Source organism: Coregonus clupeaformis, chromosome 35 (genome assembly GCF_020615455.1).
Source record: "Coregonus clupeaformis isolate EN_2021a chromosome 35, ASM2061545v1, whole genome shotgun sequence".
Classification (NCBI taxonomy): Eukaryota; Metazoa; Chordata; class Actinopteri; order Salmoniformes; family Salmonidae; genus Coregonus; species Coregonus clupeaformis.
The window spans coordinates 24,836,552-24,859,697 of NC_059226.1; the positions used below are offsets into that span (position 1 = coordinate 24,836,552).

Here is a 23,146-nt window from a genome sequence, read left to right on the forward strand (position 1 = left end):
CTATTTGAAGAATCTCAAATCTCAAATATATTTAGATTTGTTTTAAAAAATGTGGTTACTACATGATTCCATATGTGTTATTTCATAGTTTTGATGTGTTCACTATTATTCTACATTGTAGAAAATAGTAAAAAATAATGAAAAACCCTTGAATGAGTAGGTGTGTCCAAACTTTTGACTGATACTGTACATTTCTGAACTAATCTGCTCCGGGGCATCTCATGGCTAACTCCAGTCCAGTGGAGGCTGCTGAGGGGAGGACGGTTCATAATAATGGCTGGAACAGAGCAAATGGAATGGCATCAAACACATGGATACCATTCCACTGATTCCACTCCAGCCATTACCACAATTAAAGGTGCCACCAACCTCCTGTGAACTCCACTTACCCTGAATGAAATGACTGAGCCACGAGTTGAGGATCATTGAAATAAGATTCCTTCCCACTTGTAAAGATTGCATCATCATCCCCTTCATTTGAGGAAGACAATATTTTTTATTCAAAATTGAAATGTTAAAATATATCACATTACAAATTTAGTAATGACAGAATGCATTTTAAACTTCAGGCACGGTAACACTTTTGTATGACACAAAAATTATTTGGTCTACAAGCAACAATGGGATTTAATAAATAAAATCCTTAAAAATACATTTCATCCACATCATTGAACAATTAATTATGAATGAAAAACTAAATATAATTTATTTCAAACAACAATGATCTGCAAAATGTTTCTTTAAAAATTAAGATTAGGGTGGGGATTCAATCAGACTCATGTATCTTGCTTGATTTTGAATGTGACTTTGAGTAAGAAATCTGAGAAATGTGAGTTTACTCAATGGTTTTCAACTTTTAACTCTGGCAGGCAACTATGGCAGAGCATGTTAAAGTGCTTGTATGGGATTTTGAATCAATTTCAACTGTGTGTAGACTAGACTAGAAATTACACTGTATAATAAAATAACAAAAGGAAATTGATTAATGCCATGCGCTGGCTGCCCTCTTGAACAAATAATGTTGTAAAATTAGAGGATTTCTGTAAGTATGAAGTAGCTGTGTGTGTGCTTATCTCAGTCTAGAAAAGGAATCAGAATACTGTAGATACATAGGCCTTGATTCAGTGGTACAGTTTGTTGAATTGTGTTTATACAATCTAACTATGAGCTTTTATGTGTGACTCTAGTGTTTATTTTTTATGCTTTTGTTGATATTTTTTTGCCTGTTCAACAAATGTCTTGCATGTCACCATAACAATGAATTTCATAAGAATGTAAATATTTCTATATCAGAAATTAATTGTATTGCTTGCTGAAGCCTAATTACAGTAGAATCTGAACATTCATTTTCCTTTATAAAACTATTTTCAAAACTGTTTTTAAAAGTGACTTGTGGATTCTCATAAATAAACAAGCATCACTGCTTTTGATATGCCACTGCCAGTCTGTCGCCAGTGAACATTTTAATGAAGGCAAATACATTAGTGAACGGTCCCTTTAAGAATTAGGATTTGGGAGTGACGCGGATATGAAAGCTAGTTTATCCCTCTTTCCTTTGCAACGAATATTGTTTAGATTAACTAGACTAGTTAGCGATAACTAGCTAAATTATAGGGTGAAATGATTCTCACTGTTTAGAAACGGAAAGGATACCAGAAGGGGTGTTTGAGCGTCCTCGGAATTAATATTGTCGGGATTGAGGCGTCCTCCAAATTGCGATAACTTTGAAGAAGTTCTTTGTATTCAGGGATCCGCTGATAAAAAGACGTTAAACATGGACTGGGGCACGGATCTCTGGGTGAGTTCGCGAGCTGTATGGGATCTGCCAAGAGCTTTAGCTCTCGTGAAGTTTTGCAAAGTATTGTTTTTGCCAATTTTAATGTGATGTAGTATGTAGGTTCTTCTACGACTATGAGCATACCAAGAGACGGGGTTTGATGGAGGTAGTCAAACTATACTGAGAATTCTTTCTCTCAGAACATCTGTCCCAGCCATACTCAACTGGACCCAGAACGGGGTCAGAAACGGATCGCGGGTCCCAAGTGTAAAAAATAAGAATATATATATATATATATATATATGAACTCATTTAGGCTTTGTCCCCTGGTATCATATAAACACACATACGATATCGTAAAATTGCAGGAAATAAGCTTTAAAACTGCAAAAACAATCTCTGCCCCATGCAGAATTCAGGGCTGCCAACTTTTGAAGAAAGCTTGGAGTGGGATTTGCTATGTGAATTTCATTGCCCCCTGGCACAACTCCTAGATGGGGGACTGGAGATCCTCCACCAGGAAAATGTTACTGTTTTAAAACTAATTTCTTGCAATTCTACATATTTTGACATGGTTTAGGCCTATGACCGGGATGGAAAATTAAAACCACAGGTCAGGTGTATTTAGGATGTGTGAACTATAAATGAACACTCAAAATTGGACTACTTTGAGATTTTGGGGGGATTTATGTGGTTTTACATTTTATTCAGACAGTAATGAAATGAGATGGGGCAAATGCTAGAAACAGTTGGAAGGTTGTAAGCAGGGATTGATCCCTGTTCTCAGGTGGAAAGTTGTATGCAAGTTGTATGCAAGTTGTATGCAACATGTGCACAGGACATTTTAATATTAATGGTTGATGGCAGTGGGTAACCAAATCATAGATTGCAGTCTCCTTGTCCATAGAATGCTTTCAAGGTAAACACACAAACATTTTGTAATTTGGGTGAACTCTCTCTTTAAAATAGGGCTTGAAGAAAATCCTTCTTGCTCTCCAGGAGGGTTGGCCACTCCTGATCTATGTTTCCCAAGTGCTGGGTGTTTGAAAATGTACTTGTTATAACAATATTTTCTTAAAATCACCCAAGCTTGATGAAAAATCGAATGAATATCAATATTCAGGGGGTTTATGCCTACTAAGGAGATAGATTGGGGGTAAGGCCCTGCGATAGACTAGCGTCCTCACGCTACAGAAACAGGAGACTATAGGGCTCCTGCCCTATGAGCCATTCGGCTCACACAAACCAAGGCTTGTGCAGGGCTACTTACTTACTACTTATGCCTACTATATAGTTGAAGATCCTTGGCGTCATCTTACTCTATATAGACAAAATATGATGTGTTTATGAGTTGTGAGTCCCCCTACCATCTCTGCCTAGCTTGTGCACAATACTAAAATATTTGATTCCTGGAGCATTTAATATCAATGCTTATTTGTATGATTTATTCCAAACTGTCCATGAATTGCTGCAATAATACATTGCCTCATATCATTCATTTTCAAAGACACAGGTAGACGTATCAGATTTCAAATATGTGATTACACTGGAAAAATTGGGAAGAAGTGGAATAATAATGTGTGGGGAATACCAGTATTGTTCTTGCTGACAAGCACACTAATTACCCTCTATTTTAGCCCATTGTTTAGAATGAGAATTGTTCCACTGATCAGACTGAATTAAGTAAATAGATAATAAAGTCTCCTGAAGACAAGATTACATAAATCTGCCCCTACACCCTTACCAAAAAATTGTTCTATTCATTGTCCCCCCCCTCTAGAATCAAACATACACTTTTCGGTTCACAATCTGTTTCACAAAATTATTTCATTGTTACAAATAAGTTCACCCTACCAAACTTCCCTGCTAAAACATACTGTAGGTCTCTCTGATGCCTTTTTGTTGTTACAGCCTAAATGCCAATCACCAAATGAGGGGACTAATGCAAGTGTGGATTAAATTGACTTTAGTACATGTTGTCAAAAGGCTGCATTCTATGAAGCTGATTCCTACTCCAATATGTGATCGATGCCGTATGAATGCTGTTGGAACACTAATGCACATGTTTTGGGAATCTGTCAATTCAAGCTAGAGATGTTTTTTTGCTTTGGGTGTGTCTCAATCCACCGCATCCACTGATGTTGCAGTTCTGCATCTGCTGTGAAAAGTGGCAGAATTATAGCAGGGTTTGTCAGACCATGACACATCCCGAAAACCGTTCTTCTCGCAAAATCAAATGTAGCGTCCGAACGGTTTGGCCTACAAACTATTATGACCCCTCTATGGAAAGATGACTCTCACGAACACGATGGGACGCGTCTGAAGTCGGTACAGCCGATCTGCCAACTTCTGTCTGTAGCATTCAAACAGTCTGGGCTTCACACTAATATGACGCCTCTGTGGAAAGTTTAGACTCACGAACTTGTACATGTCGGTTGTTTTGTTCTAGGATGCCCACAGGCCTCAAGACTCATCTGAAGGTCCCCCAGCACCAGTTGAAACATGTATATACACAGCGCATTTGGAAAGTATTCAGACCCCTTCCCCTTTTCCACATTTTGTTACGTTACAGCCTTAAAATATCTGTGCAGCGACGCTCCCCATCCAACTTGACAGAACTTTAGAGGATCTGCAGAGAAGAATGGGAGAATCTCCCCAAATACAGGTGTGCCAAGCTTGTAGCGTCATACCCAAGAAGACTTGAGACTGTAATCACTGCCAAACGTGCTTCAACAAAGTACTGAGTAAATGGTCTGAATACTTATGTAAATGTGATATTTCCGTTTTTTTATTTGTAATAAATCAGCAAAATTTTCTAAATCTGTTTTTGCTTTGTGATTATGAGGTATTGTGTATAGATTGATAAGGAAAATAAACAATTTAATATATTTTAGAATAAGGCTGTAACGTAACAAAATGTGGAAAAAGTCAAGGGGTCTGAATACTTTCCGAATACAATGTATACATTAGTCTATGCCGCTCTGACATTGCTCGTCCATATATTTATTTATATATTCTTAATTCCATTGCTTTACTTAGATGTGTGTGTATTGGGTATATGTTGTGAAATTGTTAGATATTACTTGTTAGATATTACTGCGCTGTCGGAGCTAGAAACACAAGCATTTCGCTACACTGGCAATAACATCTGCTAAACACGTGTATGTGACCAATTATTTGATTTGATACATACATACATACTGAACAAAACTATAAACGCAACGTGCAACAATTTCAAAGATTTTACTGAGTTACAGTTCATATAAGGAAATCAGTCAATTGAAATAAATTCATTAGGCCCTAATCTATGGATTTCACATGACTGGGAATACAGATCTGCATCTGTTGGTCACAGATACATTAAAAACAAAGGTCGGGGCGTGGATCAGAAAACCAGTTTGTATCTGGTGTGACCACCATTTGCCTCGTGCAGCGTGACACATCTCCTTCGCATAGAGTTGGCAGGCTGTTGATTGTGGCCTGTGGAATGTTGTCCCACTCCTCTTCAATGGCTGTGCGAAGTTGCTGGATATTGGCGGGAACTGGAACACGCTGACATACACATCGATCCAGGGCATCCCAAACATGCTCAATGGGTGACATGTCTGGTGAGTATGTAGGCCATGGAAGAACTGGGACAGTTTCAGCTTCCAGTAATTGCGACATGGGGCCGTGCATTATCATGCTGAAACATGAGGTGATGGCGGCGGATCAATGGCACGAAATAGGCCTCAGGATCTCAACGCGGTATCTCTGTGCATTCAAATTGCTATCGATAACCCCACCGTCACCATGGGGCACTATGTTCACAACGTTGACATCAGCAAACCGCTCGTCCACACAACGCCATACACGCTGTCTGCCATCTGCCCAGTACAGTTGATTCATCTGTGAAGAGCACACATTTCCATCATGCCAGTGGCCATTGAAGGTGAGCATTTTCCCACTGAAGTTGGTTACGAACTGCAGTCAGGTCAAGACCCTGGTGAGGATGACGAGCACACAGATGAGCTTCCCTGAGACGGGTTATGACAGTTTGTGCAGAAATCCTTCGGTTTTGCAAACCCACAGTTTAATCAGCTGTCCGGGTGGCTGGTCTCAGACGACCCCGCAGGTGAAGAAGCCGAATGTGGAGGTCCAGGGCTGGCGTGGTTACACGTGGTCTGCGGTTGTGAGGCCGGTTGGATGTACTGCCAAATTCTCTAAACGGCTTATGGTAGAGAAATGAACATTCAATTCTCTGTCAACAGCTCCTAGTGGATGCCGATTGCACGCTCCCTCAATACTTGAGACATCTGTGGCATTGTGTTGTGTGACAAAACGGCACATTTTTGTGGCCTTATATTGTCCCCAGCACAAGGTGCACCTGTGAAATGATCATGCTGTTTAATCAGCTTCTTGATATGCCACACCTGTCAGGTGGATGGATTATCTTGGCAAAGGAGAAATGCTCACTTACATGGATGTAAACATATTTGTGCACAACATTTTAGAGAAATAAGCTATTTAAAATATGAATATCATACAGTGGACACCTACGCCTTTGCATGCAATGCCCTGATGCTTTTAGTGCTCAAATCTCAGACAGCTGAACCGTGAGGTGGACAATTATTGTTTTAGGAAAGTAGCCCCCCCCCCAAAAAAAGTCTATAAAGTTTTGCATGTGCTACACCGAAACACAAGGAATAGTGTTTTTGTAATTTGTTATAGGCTGTTTTTAAGGACTCATAAATGTGGTTCATTTGGCCAACATCCCTCATTTATTGATGGCGCTGGCAACGCCAGGGTGGATCTGAATGCAGATTGATGTCTATAACATTTCTCAAATGTCTGGTAAATGAAAATGTTCTCTGTTATGTTGTCCGGCGCCACATTTTCCTAAAGGAAACACTGAAATGGCATATTGTTTTTATGAAGATTTTAGAATATTCACATGAAAATCTGTCGCCAATTGGATGGGTGCATTATTTATTTTTGACACCTTGTGTTGGACCAGCGTGTCACTCTCTGAACCGATACAAATGTGACTCTGTTTACACAGGCAGCCCAATTCTGATATTTTTCACTAATTTGTCCTTTGCCCAATCAGTTAGTTTTGCCCATAATTGGAATAGTGTGTGATTGCAGCACGCAATTTGTGGCGTTCCTGCATGTGGGCATTCCTGAATCTGCATATACGCAGATTTCCATAATTGGGCAAAAGATCAGAATTGGGCTGTCTGTGTAAACGCAGCCATTGTAGCAGGTACATAAGTTGTAGCACGATTAGTAACTTTAGAATCGAAGTGCTGTCATTGGGGACGCTGAACAACAAAGCGGCTCGTGCTGGTCTCTTGTCTAGTCTCTCAGCTCATTATGGTATTAGCTAGCTAGCCAAGTTCAAGTCAATGTTTCATTTCTCAAGAAAAAGCTTATGACCCAGATTGTCGTGCACAAACTGCCAGACATGCAGAATGTCTAGGGCCTAGGCCTTTGATGTTTTGAACTTGTGTAAACTTCATTGACATTCCTTGCCCCAAGACTAATTTATGTTGTGTCCCAAGGAAGGATCCACTTTTGGGAGGGCCATGCCCGCAACAAGTTGTCACCCAGTTGGGCGTTACTTGATTCCCAGAAATAGGACACTTTTGCCTCCTGCTGCCCACCGCGCGCATGGATGGAGCACACAGTCTCATGGGCATGGGCATGGCTGCTTGAACCAATCACTTGCTTGCTCCCCTGTAGTCATTTTGCTTCAAATACATTTTATTTTGCGACTTATATTGACACCCACCATTGACTTGAAGTTGACATATTGAATGATATCAGTTGCATGACGGCACGTTTACCCCAGATCCTTCAATGTTTTCAACAGTGCACTGTACTGAGCATGCCAGTGGTCACCAACCCAACCCAACTCTAGTCCTGGAGAGAGGGTTTAACAACTAGGCTAATTACTGACCACCAATACCTTCATTGAGGAGTTTAAAATAGCCTGGAAAAACACTGTAGTGTACACTGTTGCTTTCCAGGACCAGGATTGGTGCCCACTAGAGTACCGTGTGACAACAAGCAATAGCCTTCTTTTTTACATAGATTGCTGGATGGATCTTTGCTCTCGCTAATCGATCTCACATGGTTTTAATGAGTATAATGAGTTGATTTCAACCTCTGTTGACTGCCACCGGTTGTCATGGATTCCCCAGCCAATGTGCACCAGAGTGAGTTACAGTGGTAGCTGGTAGGTGACACAATGGACAAGACAAACAGAGAAACAAGCAGTCTTTTCACTAAAGATCAGGCCAAGAACACACTGCCCCTCAATGCTGCTACACTGTTTGTCTGAGAGCTAGGCTATGGCTACTCCACCACCCACCCAGTGATCTGACTTCCTACACACACACACACACACACACACACTTAATGAATATGCAAATGGAGCGTTACAGAGAGGAGGGTGTGACGGTAGGCTCTGACCTCATTACCCATGTTCCCCCTGGGCCTCTCTCTCTTCCTCCTGTCCGTCCTGTCCCCTTTCCATCCTCAGTGCTGCGCTGCATGGAGCACCAGCAACCTAATTAGTTTTGACCTCATTTAATGAACTCAAAACATCTCATCTAGCCATGCTTTTGTATTTATTTATATGGATATATTTGCCACATCTGTTTCACTTTTTAACCCAAGAGGCATTTCTTCAAACCACCTACTTTTCTCTGAAAACATGCAAACTCAAACAGATTTTATTAGCTAGTAGTTTACTGTACCTTCTATCAGGTTTAGCCGATACTACTAGTTAAATTGATTGTGAGAGAATGACTTCAATTTGCACACAGACCTAACCAGGTTTTCATATGTTTGTATTTATGTGTGAGGGAGACTATTGGCATTGGCAACATTCATTCAACATTCATTCTTTCCCTCGCCACAACGTCCAGACTGCCCAATTGGTTGTGATTGTGTTTGGGCAGTAACGTTCGTGGCCAACTCTGCTGCCTGCTCTGTGGCATCTATCACCCTGCTTTCCTTGCCGTTAATCCAGCAGCTATTTTAGGCACCTAGTGTTCAGTGTGCAAGATCAGTGCATGGGCATTAGACCTGGCTGCTAGTGTGACTGAGTGAGTACAGGCTCTGTGTGTGTTCCACAACTGTAAAAAATGTAGCATGGCAGACATGCTCTTTATAAAGTTCATGAAAGACAGAGGCTAAGGGAGGAAACATTCTCCATAGTCATGGAACAGGATGACTTCCCATGCCCAGGATGACGCCTTTACAAGTTAATCTGTCTGGAGTTGGGGGTGGGGGGGGGGTGGTGGAGGTAGAAGACACAGGCTGCTGGGTTGAGGCAGGGCCAACATGGATGGATAGGCCTACAGTCTTTGAAAGATTACTGTCTTTGATGTGTCTGTGTGTCCTAAATGCTATTGTGAAGCCTACAGTATGCTAATGAAAGCCAAACTGAATGTCCTAGCTTACTGAAACTTTAAATTGGAACCAATTTCTAAACAAAATGGTCTTATGGAGAGGGAATAAGACCCCCCCCAGCCAGTAAGCCTAATGGTTGTGAAACAACACTCAGCTTGGTTTATTTACAACTTAACCGCTAAGACAGGAGGACTCTGTTAAACTTGAATGAAAACCAACCAGTTGGTATGTTCTCTCCTTGTCTCTTGGTGGTGTTTAGGGTGAACACAAAAGAGCACACTGTGGCCCTCATTTTCCTGCCCCAAAACATTTGATCAGACTTCTAAAAATAACTCCTCCGTGTTGGACATACACATGCACACATACAGCAACTCCCTCACAATGTCTCATACAAGCCCACATGTTGACATGTTACCACAGAAATCAGCCTGTGTTGATAAACTCAATCTCCCAAACTGATGAATAAATATATATTCTCAAATAAAAGGCCTTAGGTGTTATTTGTTCACTCTCTTTTTGTGTGCCCTTTGAGAGGGGTAGGATGGGTCAAGAACATGGCCCAACATGATAGGACTCTCTTCCCATAGACGTCCCTCCTCCATACTGTAACTACAGAGGGCTTGGAGGTGTTCAGAGGGAGGGAGGATTGGCTATTCCTAGATATCATCATCACTCTCTAACAGGCTTGTCTGTGCTTGAAGTGGCCATAAAGCACCCAGCCAAAAAAGGAACTAAAGAGAAGAGACTAGAAGACTCCTCACTGCATATCAAAGTGTGGGAATTTCTGTTAATGATACGTGTGGTAGCAAGTGTAGGGAAATCAAATAACGATGCGTTACGTTTAGTGTTGTTTGTAGGTTTCTTTATTCGCCCATCCACCACCCTCTTCAGAGGGCAAAAATAAACACTTTGTTTTTACAGCTTTTTATTTTTTTGTACATTATACACACAGTTGACCAGAAACAAGCTACATAGGGGCAATACCAGAATAAATTATCTAATGATTCTGTCTCTGCAGCAAAATCTGCAGAGCTGAGATGGTTGTATGCCCTATATACATAACATTCTGTTGGTGGCAAGAGTTTTGTACAATCATTTAAATTGAAAAACTCTTAAGTTTTGAATCAAGTGTTGTTTTTTGTATCAGTTCATAAACCATGTGCCATGTATGTTTTTCAATTTATGATGATTTCTTTTAGCCAATTTTGGCCTTTAAAGGGGAGACAAACTAGTTCCCTACCTTCACTCCCTTCCACTTGCCTCCTCCATGTTTGCGGTAATGCTGCAATCAGTTGGTTGTTTAGTGTTCTATGCAATTCATATTGATATCTCAGTTTGGGATGTTTCTACTGAGTCCACGTACCACAGGAAGTGCAAGAGCGAGGCGCTTCCTATTTCCTGTCGGTAAAAGGTGGTCCTCCTCCCTGTGTCTCTCTGGCCCTTTTCTCACTTTTATTCCCGCTAAGGCAGCAGCATGATTTAGCGCCACAAGGTTGGGGGTCAAGGGTTGTGCATATGTAGAGAATTCTTGGAATGCATAACATATGGGTAGATATGGTGACTTGAGATTCAGTATCAACAGTCTGTAAACGAAATGTTGCCTCAGACTGATTCATATCCAGCATTCTTTAGATAACGTCACTCATCCCATGGAACGTGCCCTGTCATTCTTATCTAATGGAGATGAGCTATCCATCCATCTTGTGTGTATCGTGAATAATATCTATTTCTCTCTCTCTTTCATGTTCCTTCTCCCCAGGACCAATATGACATCATCGACAAGCACACGCAATCCGGCCTGGAACTGGTAGAGAAGTATGTCAAGTTTGTGAAGGAGAGGACGGAGATAGAGCAGAACTATGCCAAGCAGCTGAGGTAGGCCTCATTTCTCATGGTTCCTCTTTCCTCGGGCCTCATTCCTGCATGTGTGCCCACAGCAGTTGATGTGTGTGCTCAAAAGCTGTTTTATGAAATGTATGCTGTTTTATGAAACGTATGTGGTGTCTTATGACTAGTTTGGGGCAGAATTGAACTTGTCTCCTCCTGTTGGCATTGCCCCAGCCCACACAGTCCCAGAAACACTGCCCTCATTCTCAAGCTTGGGCCTGCACTGCTGCCTCCCTTACTCTCTATTCCTCACTCTCACCCCGAGTGTCTGTCAGTATCTGCTGCTGAGCTCTGGTGGAGAGGAGAGGAAGTGGGAGCAGACTGGCACATGATCGGACAGGATGTGGTCAGAGAGAGCTCTAGTGAAAGAAGGAAGAATAGGAGAAGTGGATCTGTTTTAACATGGATGTTCTTCTTGACTAGTTTTGCATTGGCTTTCCCTTAAAGGGGCAGTGCAGTCAAAGACGTGATTTATTTATATATATATATATCCACACTGAGGTTGGAATAATACAGTGAAATTGTGAAAATTATGATAATGCACTTTTAGTGTAAGAGCTGCCTGAAATTTCAGCTTGTTTGGCTGCGTGTTTTTTGTTGTTGTTGACCTATACGTTAATAATAGGCCAATAACAGCTAGCTTTCAGGTTACACATCCTTCCCATTAGGCTCGTCTCTCAGACCACTCGCAGTCTTAGCAAAATTCTTTTTTGAGAAATATATTTTTTCAAATAAGCTATTTTTGATTAAAAACAATTACAGTGAGGTCATTAATTGTTGCCCAGAAATGATTTGAGACAAAAACAGCAAAAATGAAAGATCAACTGTGCTAGTGGACTGGGCCAGTCTTGCCTACAAGAAGCAAATACTATTTGTGTGTATTGTTTTTTAGAGGAATGGATTGATTTTTAAGTCGAATAATTTCTATTAAACGCAAACTGAAACCAATTTAGGTCAGTAGAACTTGTTCATTGAGATTTTAATAGACTCCCTAATTTGATGCATTCTGTTTTCCTATCATTTAGGATAATTAAGTTAGAATATGTCAAAAGCACAGATGCAATCTTCCAGACTACTTACCATATCTTTCCCCCTCTCCTAATATTGACAGAAATCTAACAAAGAAATACAATCCTAAACGAGGCAGTAAAGAGGAACAGGAATGCAGGTGAGCTATTGTGTGCTTTTGTGTGTGTGTGTGAATGAAAGTGCGGGTGCATAAAATATATTTTTACCTGCCCAGGCCAGCTGTGATCTTCAACATGACTTTCAGTTCCTAATCAGACATAGAGAAGGAAAACAAAGCTTGACTAAAATAATACACCAACAATACATGACGTAATTTCAATGACGTGTTTTCAAACTGCTTTCCTGTCTGTAGTACTGTAGTTGGAGAGGCTATGCCAGCACCTGCAGAGCAATGCAAATGACTGCTACTATACCCCCTGAGAGGGAAACGGGAATAAGGAAGTAATGGACCTATCATTACCTGGCTAACACAGCTATTTAAGCAACAGTGTATGTAACTTCCTGTCAATGCCCAAATCCATTACAGATCTCATCTCTTCTGTATCCTTCCCCTCCCACCCTCCCTCCCTCTCTCCCTCCCTCCCTCTCTCCCTCCCTACCTCCCACCCTCCCTCCCTCCTCTTTACTCACCACCCTCTCCCATAGGTTCTCCAACCACCAGTCCTTCCTGGACATCCTGAATGAGATGAACGACTATGCAGGACAGAGGGAGCTGATTGCTGAGAACATGATGATGAACATCTGCATCGACCTCACCAAGTACCTGCAGGAGCTCAAGATGGAGCGCAAGACGGTGAGAGAGTGAAACATCCACACTGAGAGGGAAGGATGGAAGAGTTCAAAACTCAGAATATTATAGTGAGGGTGAGTGAAGATGGGAGGGAGCTAGGGAAAAGGAGGGAGAGTCAGAAGGAGACAGGAAGGAGGAGCAGAGATTTGTAGGTTCCCCTGTTATGGCAGGAAGGAAGCCTTACTTGGGTTGTCTCGTAGGGGGTGGTCACAGTAGTGTTGTATCATCCTCTGAAAGGAGAGGAATGCCTTGGCCCAACCCCAATGGAATATAGAAACACTATAAAGTCTCCCAGTAGACATGATCCACAGACAGACAGACTGCTATTTGTTTACCATCTGTTTTGTTCAGTGGTTTTTGGTGGCCATTGTTTATTCTGTACCCAATGCCCATGGCCCTGTCTAAGTAGGGACCGTCATGTCATCCTAGTGTTCTCTGTGTCTCATGTGTTCTCTGTGTCTCATAAAAAACACATAAAAATAAATAAACAACAAAAATAAAAATAAAAAAAAAATATATATATATATATATATATATATATATATATATATAAAACAAATGAAAATTAAAAACATACTCAAATGTTTCTTTTTTTAACATTTGAAAGAAATTAAAAAAATTTTTTTTACAAATAAAAATTCACTAAAATAAATACAAAAATTAAACAAAATATAAATAACAAAACATTTGTAAAGTGGTTGTCCCACTGGCTATCATAAGGTGAATGCACCAATTTGTAAGTCGCTCTGGATAAGAGCATCTGCTAAATGATGTAAATGTAATGTGTCCTTTCTCTGTTTGTCTGTTTTCAGCATCTGTCGGAGGCCAAGAAAGCCCAGCAGAGTTTGGAGAGCACCTATAAGCAGCTCGACAGTGTAAGTTTGTTTACATGTCGGGCCGTCTGCCAATAACACCCCTCTTCCAAAGGTAAAATCTACGTTGTTGCTAGAATACTAATGTATACATCCTCTCTTTACAGTAGGCCTATACTTTGCTTGTCAGTGAACAACTTGTCTGTTTATTCTTTCTGTTCAGTCAAAGGGCAATGTTTTCTCCAGTCACTGTCCTCCATTGTCTATAGTTGTGAAAGAGGTCAAATGTTTCTGAATGCACTCTCATATTGTCTGCTTTTTGTCTACTGTGAGTGTGGTCATTGTTACATCAGTGAAAGGGACGTTTGTTGACTAGTTGTGAGCGCATGCATGTGTGTATGGTGACTCAGGTGAACAGTATTTGTGATGTTTACAGTAAAAAGAGATTAGGAGCTCCTTTTAAAGCAGGGGTAGGGAACCAAAACGCGACCAGAAACCAGCAGCACTCCAGCCCGTCGCTCTTCACTGTATGGGTCAGCACCACTGGCCTAAACCACTGCTGTTCCAGCCCCATTCAGTAAAGAGTCAGGTGCTAGTGGGCCTAGGGCAAGTGTTCACTACCTTTGGGTGAAGCAGAGGTCCCTCTTGTACACAATAGTAGAGCCTATTCTATTCCATTCAAACAATGCCCACAGAGCACAGTATTGGGTTAGGTAAGATCAACATGGAGGTGTTTGTCTCTCTGTGTTTAGAGTAAGAAACGTTTTGAGAGGGAGTGGCGGGAAGCGGACAAAGCTGCTCAGTATGCCGAGAAAACTGACCAGGACATCAACGCCACAAAGGCCGACGTCGAGAAGGTAGTAGGACACCAACACAGAACAAAAAGAACACTGATTTTCATTTTCCGTTGCCCTACTGAACACAACCCAGCTGTCCTACTTGTCCTGTTTCCCCTTAAACAGTGGAATGTGAGCCACCAGACCAACCTGTGTGTGACCTGTGTGTGTGTTTTGTTACTTGTGTCCAGGCCAAACAGCAGGCCAACATGAGGACACACATAGCGGAGGAGTGTAAGAACGACTACGCAGCCCAGCTGCAGAAATACAACAAGGAGCAGAGCCAGTTCTACTTTAGCTACATGCCTCTCATCTTCAACGTAAGGCAGAGCCTCTCACCCATCCATCCTGACCTTAGCTTACATTTCCTTCCTTATGCTGGAACTATTTTGAATACCAACATTTGGTTCAACAGACATTAAAAACACAGCTGACCTTTGAGATTGTTATTTTTTAATCAGGCACCGTGACATGGCAGACCTGAGTGAGTGACGCCCTGTCCTGTATGTGCCTCCTCTCCCTATAGAAACTCCAGGACATGGATGAGAGGCGGGTGAGGAAGCTGGCACAGGGCTACGTCTTGTTCTCAGACACAGAGAAGCACGTGATGCCTATTATCGGGAAGTGTCTGGAGGGCGTCGCTAAAGCAGGCACTAATGTCAATGAGAGGAATGTGAGTCGGCCATACTGTACTGCATGTATACAAAACAAACCCAGACGTAATGTACATAGATACATGTGGTCCAATGAAGGTCGACAGAATGTGAGGGAAATAGGTATTAAACACAAATGCTTTGAAACGTTTTGGTATTGTTGGTCTGTGTTTCACTGTCATCATGTAACCTACTATTCCCGCAGGACTCCATAGCTCTTATAGAGCAGTACAAGTCAGGCTTTGAGCGTCCTGGGGACCTGGACTTTGAGGACTACAGTCAGGGCATCAACCGTGCCTCCTCAGACAGCAGCCTGGGCACCCTCGGTACCCCCAAAGGCCCCCTGGAGCTGCTGGGCAAGAACAGGAGCAAACCATTCTGGCTGTTCAGCAAGAAGAGTAAGGTAGGCTGCTAGTAACACCTCTCCTCCTCACAGACACAATGACAGACTAGTTTACACCCCTGGTACATCCCACTCCCATGACTCAGTTCTGACTAGCTGAGTAACTTTCTGAATTAGGAATAGACATTATTATCCTAATCTACAATTCATGCCCAAATCAGGTTATTTCCCTCCTCTATGAATGACTAGTCCCCAGAGTGGATGTATCAGTGTATGAAATGATCAGTGCTCCAAGGTGCAGTTAGATCAACCATGAGCAGTGTGTCAGTGTTAAGGCAGAGGGGCTGAATCAGGGAGACAGAGTCTGGGAACTTCCCTCTGGGGACCACCTCAGTCACAATGGTCCTGAAGCTATGGTCTCACACACAATCTTTCCTGTTCCCAGAGCTCTGCATGTACATACTGCATGACCCCCCTCTCTAACACACACGTACGTACACACACCTTTCTAGAACAGGTCTTTGCATGGCTGTGTCCCTGGCCTGTCTGTGAATAAGCCCCCTCTCTCTCTCTCTGCAGCATGTCGCTGTGGTTTCCAATAGGTCAACGCTACTGGCAGGCAGCATTCTGCTGGGCTTGTGCTTTCATCAGCACAGACAGGCACAAACACATTAGATTTTCAGCTACAAACACACTGCTATTCGACTGTATTATACTGGCCCAGACTATAACATTAGGAGTCACACCACCACAATGACACCTTTGGGAAATGCCAACCATCAGGGATGATACTGGGACAGTGAGGGATGACTAGTCCCAGGTGAACTCATTTTTGCTGTGTTCTCTCTACACCATCATTGGAGATCATGGATGACGTTGGACTACCACTAGAGGCCATCTAGATCGAGAATATATCGGATCTCCCTTGAACGGGCCTCCTGAGCCAGTCTGAAAAGAATAGACATTATTGTTGAGAGTAAAGCAAACAAACACCTAGCTAACCTACATCATGGACAGCCTCTACCCACTGCTGCACCTCTCTCTCCATCTCTCTCTCTCTCTCTCTCTACAATCTCTCTCTCTCTCTACAATCGCTCTCGCTCTCTCTCTCTCTCTCTCTCTCTCCACAATCTCTTCCAGCACTTTCCTCCTACTGTATGTCTGATTGGCTACCCTGCTGACTGCTGTCCAATCCTGTTTCTGTAATACACCCTATCGTCCTGTCTGTGTGGTGCACCGCTCTGTGTCATCGTTCCTGCTCTCCCCAAAGAGGTGGTTCAATAATTATTAGAGTTAACTTTCATATTGGCCTGTGAGAAAGAGCTTTGGATGTCATTTGTAAAAAGTCTACCCCCTCCCCACTGCACAATACTGATTCAAATAGCTCCTAGTTAAAGTGCTTTTTAGTCCAGGACTACTGTAGGTTTAGGCTGATCTGTGTCTGAGAAACCAGTCTGTAGAGTTGACTATATTCTCCCTCACTGCTCCTCACTTGGTCATGAGGTTACATCATCATGCCAATGTTCAGTAGTTCCCACCAGCTTAGAGACCTCCCCTGTTTCTTATTACCCTTATTACAAGCACGTATACTAGGCCCAGACCTATAGGGTGTCCTTTGTACACAGTTCAGTCTAGCTGTGTATCTGTGTCCAGATTGAGGTTAACCAATGGAACCTCCCATTGAACAAGTCCCATTGGTCCGCTCCAATCTGTCATCCTTGTTCCGCACGTAGGCTCACTCTACTCTACCCTTCGTCGTTGCTTGTGTTTTGTTGCTGGTGCTGGTGTTGGTGTTGGGGCTGTGGTGCTGTACTGGTGTTTCATTGCTGGTGTTGGGGCTGTGGTGCGGCTGTTGTGGTGCTATGTGAATGGTCCGGTGACTGTGGGCTTCTGCAGGGGTAATTGCTGCAGTGTTGTCTTCTCTGTGTGGTGTGCTTAAGGTGTTGATGGTGTGTCTCTCTCTTTCCCTTGTCATCTGTTTGTTTTTGTCCTCCCCATCCTCTCTCCTGCATACCCCCTCCCTGGGTGTCTGTGCCTCACCCCGCCCCAGCTCTCTCCCTCCCCCTCCACACTCACCCCCTTGTCCACGCCCCCCGCCCCCTCACCCGCTAACGGACCCCCCTCCCCCAAGTTCGGCCGGGACCCCTTGTCGTACTGTTTGAAGGAGATCAATAAGACAGTCAAACCCAGAATATCCTCCTTCCGGACCCTCGGGCGATCGGTGAGTCGTTGCGGCCCCTGACCCTGATGTCTCCTCACAAAGGCCTCCGCCCAACCTGTTTGGTGGATCAACCTGTTCTGTCTTATTGTTCCAGGAAATGACTGAATACGTCCAATCAAAACGTACTAATTTAATGAGCAAAATGTTTCAGGTGTTCCCTCAAAAAGAGTGCAGACGTATCTGATCGAAACCCTCTGTTCTTATTTGTAGATAAAACAACATAATACCTGATATGATCTCTGCCACATTGACCTTTCAGAGTGGAAAGACAGAATCTTGGAAGGTGTCATACACTGAATATACCAAACATTAAGAACACCTTCCTAATATTGAGAACAGCCTCAATTTGTCGGGACATAGACTCTGCAAGGTGTTGAAAGCATTCCACAGGGATGCTGGCCCATGTTGACTCCAATGCTTCCCACAGTTGTGTTAAGTTGGCTGGATGTCCTTTGGGTGGTGGACTGTTCTTGATACATACAGGAAACTGTTGAGTGTGAAAAACCCAGCAGTGTTGTAGTTTTTGACACAAACCAGTGCGCCTGGCACCTACTACCATACCCCGTTCAAAGGCACTTAAATATTTTGTCTTGCCCATTCACCCTCTGAATGGCACACATACACAATCCATTTCTCAAGGCTTAAAAATATTTATTTAACCACCTAAGAGCAGTTCTTAATGTTTTGTATACTCAGTGAAATATATATATATATATCTCACACACGAGCTGTCTGTCTGTTTCTCTCCCCCTCAGAGGCTCACTCCAGAGAGGATCATAGTAATGGTAATACTAGAGTGGTGTCTGTGTGGGGTGTTAAAGGGTGTCACAGCTTCTCACATCGACGGGGAATCTCACACATGACCACCTCTCCATCAGTACAATTGGACAAGCATCTAGGTCTCAAACTCTGCTTGTTTACCCTCTCAAATCAATGCTGGAATGTTCACGCTCTAGTTTAGCTGCTAGCACATGAACTGGAACACAGCCAGATTCACATTCAAGATTCGTTGCAAAGCAGAGGGCTGAAAACATGGCCTGTCTGTCCTCTGGAGTTAGAGTTGAAGAGGTGGCCACCTGGTGGATGAGGGGTGTAACAACACTTAACTCAAGTCACTTCTGCAATGGGAAACATGATCTAATTTGTATCGTTTGACAGATATTTTGGCTTCAGTTTACCTCCATTATTTCACAGTTTACTGGTCTGTCACTATGATAAAAACCTCCTTCCTTAAACTTTCACTACAAACCCAATGGAAGAGTTCCTAAAAACAGGTTATCTTATTAGGGTGGGTGTGCTGCCAATGGGATGGTATTGGGAATTATTATATGGGTGAAAATGGTGGTGGTCTTGGGTTCAGCTCACTGTGTAAAAACAAAGCATATCTGTTTGTTCACTCTAAAGCAAAAACAAATGTCATAGCTAGAGGTGAAATATGCTTTCTTGTCATAAACTGTTTCCCTTGAGCTGAACCATAACCACAGACCGCCATTTCCTCTAGAGGTGGTTGTGTGTTCCTCTCCTACCACATGCCATGATGATAGAGAACCTGTGTGTGTTGAGTGTTAAAGTGACTGCCCCTCCCTGTGCGTTTTCTCAGCCCACAGTTACAGAGGACTTTGGCCATCTCCCCCCTGAGCAGCGCAGGAAGAGGTTACAACAGAAACTAGACGACATTGGCAAGGAGCTGCAGAAGGAAGTGGACCAGAGGTGTGTGGGGGGGTGTGTGTGTTTGACTGACTGACTGCTTTGACAACCATCTCTGTGACTACTGACAACTGCTCCCAACATAGTATTCCTGTGTGTGTTGTTTACCAATTACTTCACTCCACAGGGGATGCCTTTCCACAGAGAATCAATCCACCCCTCATCTCCTCCTCCTCTCTCTGTTCTCCCCTCTCTCTCTGTTGCTCTGTCTCTGTGTGTCTCTCTCCCCCGTGTCTCTCCAGTGAGGCCCTGGGGAAGATGAAGGATGTGTATGAGAAGAACCCCCAGATGGGAGACCCTGCCAGTCTGTCTCCCCAGATCAACCAAACAGCCCAGAACATGGAGAGACTGAGAGGAGAGCTCAACAAGTATGAGGTAATGGACTCCCCTCTACTGGCCATAGTTATGTACTGCATGCTATGTTCCCATATGCAAGCTAGAATACATATTGTTTGTTACCTCTTCACATAGTTCTTTGTAAACACAGACGTCATGTTTTCCTTAATTTAGTATACTAACCTGTCCCACTCTTGTACTTGATCTCACTCACAATCTGTCACAAGCACAAACTATAGGAAACAATCGTATATTTCCTCCGTGCTTTGTTTCGTAGTCATGGTTGACAGAGGCAGGAAGGCGAGGGGATACGATGCTCAGGAGAGATACATTACGAGAGGATACGTTGAGCTACAGGTCTCACTCCTTCAACAACAACGGCAGCACTCACGAACCATACAGGTTAGAAACGACGCTGAGACTTCACTCATGGCTGTCAGTGAATGTACTGTAGTCATATGTATATTTATTATTAAGCATATGTGTTTCTCCCTCCAGCCCTGATGGAGCCCACACTGATGAAGGCACCCCAGACTCCTCTCAGGCCATCTACACCGAGTTTGACGACGACTTTGAGGAGGAGGAGGAGGAGCTTGTCGCTCCCATCGGCCAATGTACAGCCATGTACAACTTCCCAGGTAGGTGTGGATGGGTCACAATGACAATGTGCTCAACACTATTATGGTATCACACACATGGCTATAGTCTAACATGCTGTCATGTCCCTGCTAGGTGCCAGTGAGGGGACCATCGCCATGCAGGAGGGGGAGGTATTTTCTGTAGTGGAGGAGGATAAAGGGGACGGTTGGACCAGGGTCCGCAGGGCCAACGGGAACGAGGGCTACATTCCAACATCCTACGTCAGCATCAGCCTCAGCAAGTGACCCGACACCCATCCCACCCACACGAGGCCTGAGGGAACGGCCAATCATCACTGATGATGATTCCAAAAATACTGTGGCAGCTCTCTCATGGGACCAACCAGAAATAAATAAAAGCACGGTGGGCGGGACCATCTGGGTGTCCGTAAGGACACTACTAGGGCCAATTGAGTCGCTTTGATTTCCTCACGGAGATGCGCACCCATGATTTCTTTCCCCTGCTGGCCAGAGAAGATGCAGTCAATCGTGCTTTTGGTTCTTCCTGGCTTGCAAGGCTGTACCAGGTCACTATAATTACCACAAGCCACACATTTTCATCGTAGTTCTCCAGATATTATCACAGTGTGGTTGTGGTTTAGTAATGGATATCATAGCAGGACTGATGATATAGATTAGAATGAGGCACCAACCAACCAACATGTCCATATGCCCTCACCGTGGCAAGGCTTCTCACATTGAGAGGAAGAGGAGGAAGAGAAGGGCTGTTTTCAGGGCTGTACTGGAGCGTTTGACATCAGGGTTGTGTTCAGTAAGAAGAAAATGTTTTGAACCCGGGAGGTACTACCTGAACTTGTCCAATGAGAACACAGTGCTACAGTGTACCCTACTGAACAGGAGCCAGAATTAGGAGGAAGTTTCCCTAACACATTATTAACCATAAACTGCTCTCTATCACTCCCATGCAGCCAGAATGTAAACTGATCACATTCTTGCTCTTCTTCATATTTGCATACAGCTTTTTGGACAAAGAACATTTGCTCAGATCAAGGAAGTGTCTCAACACAGGTCTATGGGCACTGCATTTCTTTCAACAGTAGGAAATCCCTGTTGACACAGCCACTATTCAGATCAGATATGCTCATATGTGAAGACAACACCATGAGTTTGCATGACTTTATTTCCTTGTGCTCTGATATATAAATATATTAGCCATCCAAGAGGCCAAAGACTTTGACAGTATAGCCCCCTTAGAGAGAGACATGCACATACTGATAGCAATAAAGAAATGTTTAAGACGATCACAGCCATATCTTCACTACAGCTCAGTTTCAAACCATCAACATAAATGGCCTATACGAGAGCACTTTTATAGCTCTTGATTCTGAATGGTAAAGAATCAGTTGTTTGTATTGAGAATATAATTTATTAAGTATGTGTAAGTTGCTACATTAAGGATTAAAGTTTAAGGCAAGTTTTGGTTTGTATCATTGGAGTTAATTCCCATTTGTACTTTTTCCTGCAAACACAGTGGACTGTCTGTATCCAGAGGTGAGATAGATATCAATAAATTGTTGCAGACAGAATATATGCAATGTTAAGACTATCGTATTTATGTTATAAATAATATATTTTAGCTATCACAACACCACTTGTCTTATTAGCTTTTTAACCTTATAAATAAAGATTGTGAAGTTGAGAGCAGATGTGTATCTTCGTGAGGTGAATGTGTCCATTTTGTCTGGATTTTAGTAGACCCTTCAGTTGAGCCACACTGCAGGAATATTCCTAATGTAAAACTCACATGTCCGGGTGCCTTTCTGGTTAAAAGCATTGTGTATATACCTAACATCCAAATGTCTTCTGTTTTAGACTAATAAATGTAAAGCACATTTCAAGTGGTTGTATCAATTATTCTGGATTGTTTTGTATTGCTAATGTTTGTCTTGCATAGAGCCAACTGTTGTATTATTTATAAGAGAGCAAGTTGGTCCCCATGAAATAAGATGCATTTGAATGAGATGAGAAAATGCCTAGAAATATCAAGTGCATGTACATATAGCGAGTCACAGCAGATGGCACTATTGCTGCAGTGTATCATTTATTGTGATCTGATATCCAAATAGCCTCTATCCTCTTCTCTCTGAGCAGGGTATTTAAACTATTAAGCATTCCTAAACTTGTTTATTATTATGTAGACCAATAATTTGCATGCATCATTAATACCCATTCACTTGAAAACATACCAGCTACAGAGGTTATTTTCACACATGCCCTACTAATCATGGTGCACTTGCGCTCATTCTGAAAATTGGCCTCTGCTTGATCTGCTTGACTTTTTTTAGTGATCTAAAAGTCCAACAACTGATAGATTTTTGGGGGGTTTCGATCTGTCCTTTTTTACCAAAAAGAATAATGATGCTCTGTATGGGGGCCCATAAAGAGGAAATTATACCTTTCCTTTCTAAAACCTAATTGGCTTGCTGCTGCGCTCAAGGCCAAGTGACCACCGGGCAGCGTTGACTGTTCAGTTGATTGAGCTTGGTCATTTGTTTGCACTACTCTTACTCTCTGGATACGATAAAGGTCTCTCCTGTAGAGAAGCCATCCTCATGGCGACTGATAAACGGTCCGATGGTTAGCCTTAAACTTCCTCTGTTGTCATAACTGATGCATTAACAATGACTTTGTCCTCACTGTTGAGGTGGGAGGCTGAATCGCTCCACTGGTTGGAAAGTTTGGGCTATGGTCTGAA

General features: G+C 42.8%; 1 protein-coding gene across 3 annotated transcripts; it reads left to right on the forward strand.

The window, feature by feature from the left end:
* Positions 1-1,525: 1,525 nt before the first annotated feature.
* Positions 1,526-22,289, forward strand: LOC121550862 (cdc42-interacting protein 4 homolog). Of its 3 annotated transcripts, XM_041863254.1 has the most exons (15): positions 1,526-1,798; positions 10,938-11,053; positions 12,177-12,233; positions 12,740-12,887; positions 13,697-13,759; positions 14,449-14,553; positions 14,724-14,852; positions 15,059-15,205; positions 15,391-15,588; positions 17,579-17,749; positions 19,350-19,459; positions 19,699-19,831; positions 20,070-20,194; positions 20,291-20,430; positions 20,525-22,289. In XM_041863254.1, the coding sequence occupies exons 1-15, from the start codon at positions 1,775-1,777 to the stop codon at positions 20,674-20,676; spliced, it is 1,818 nt and encodes a 605-aa protein (XP_041719188.1). In that variant the 5' UTR covers positions 1,526-1,774; the 3' UTR covers positions 20,677-22,289. The 3 variants fall into 3 exon arrangements, with proteins under 3 accessions (XP_041719188.1, XP_041719189.1, XP_041719190.1); XM_041863255.1 differs by lacking the exon at positions 17,579-17,749; XM_041863256.1 differs by lacking the exons at positions 1,526-1,798; positions 17,579-17,749 and adding an exon at positions 12,447-12,535 and having other exon boundaries at positions 11,020-11,053.
* The last annotated feature ends 857 nt before the right edge of the window (positions 22,290-23,146 follow it).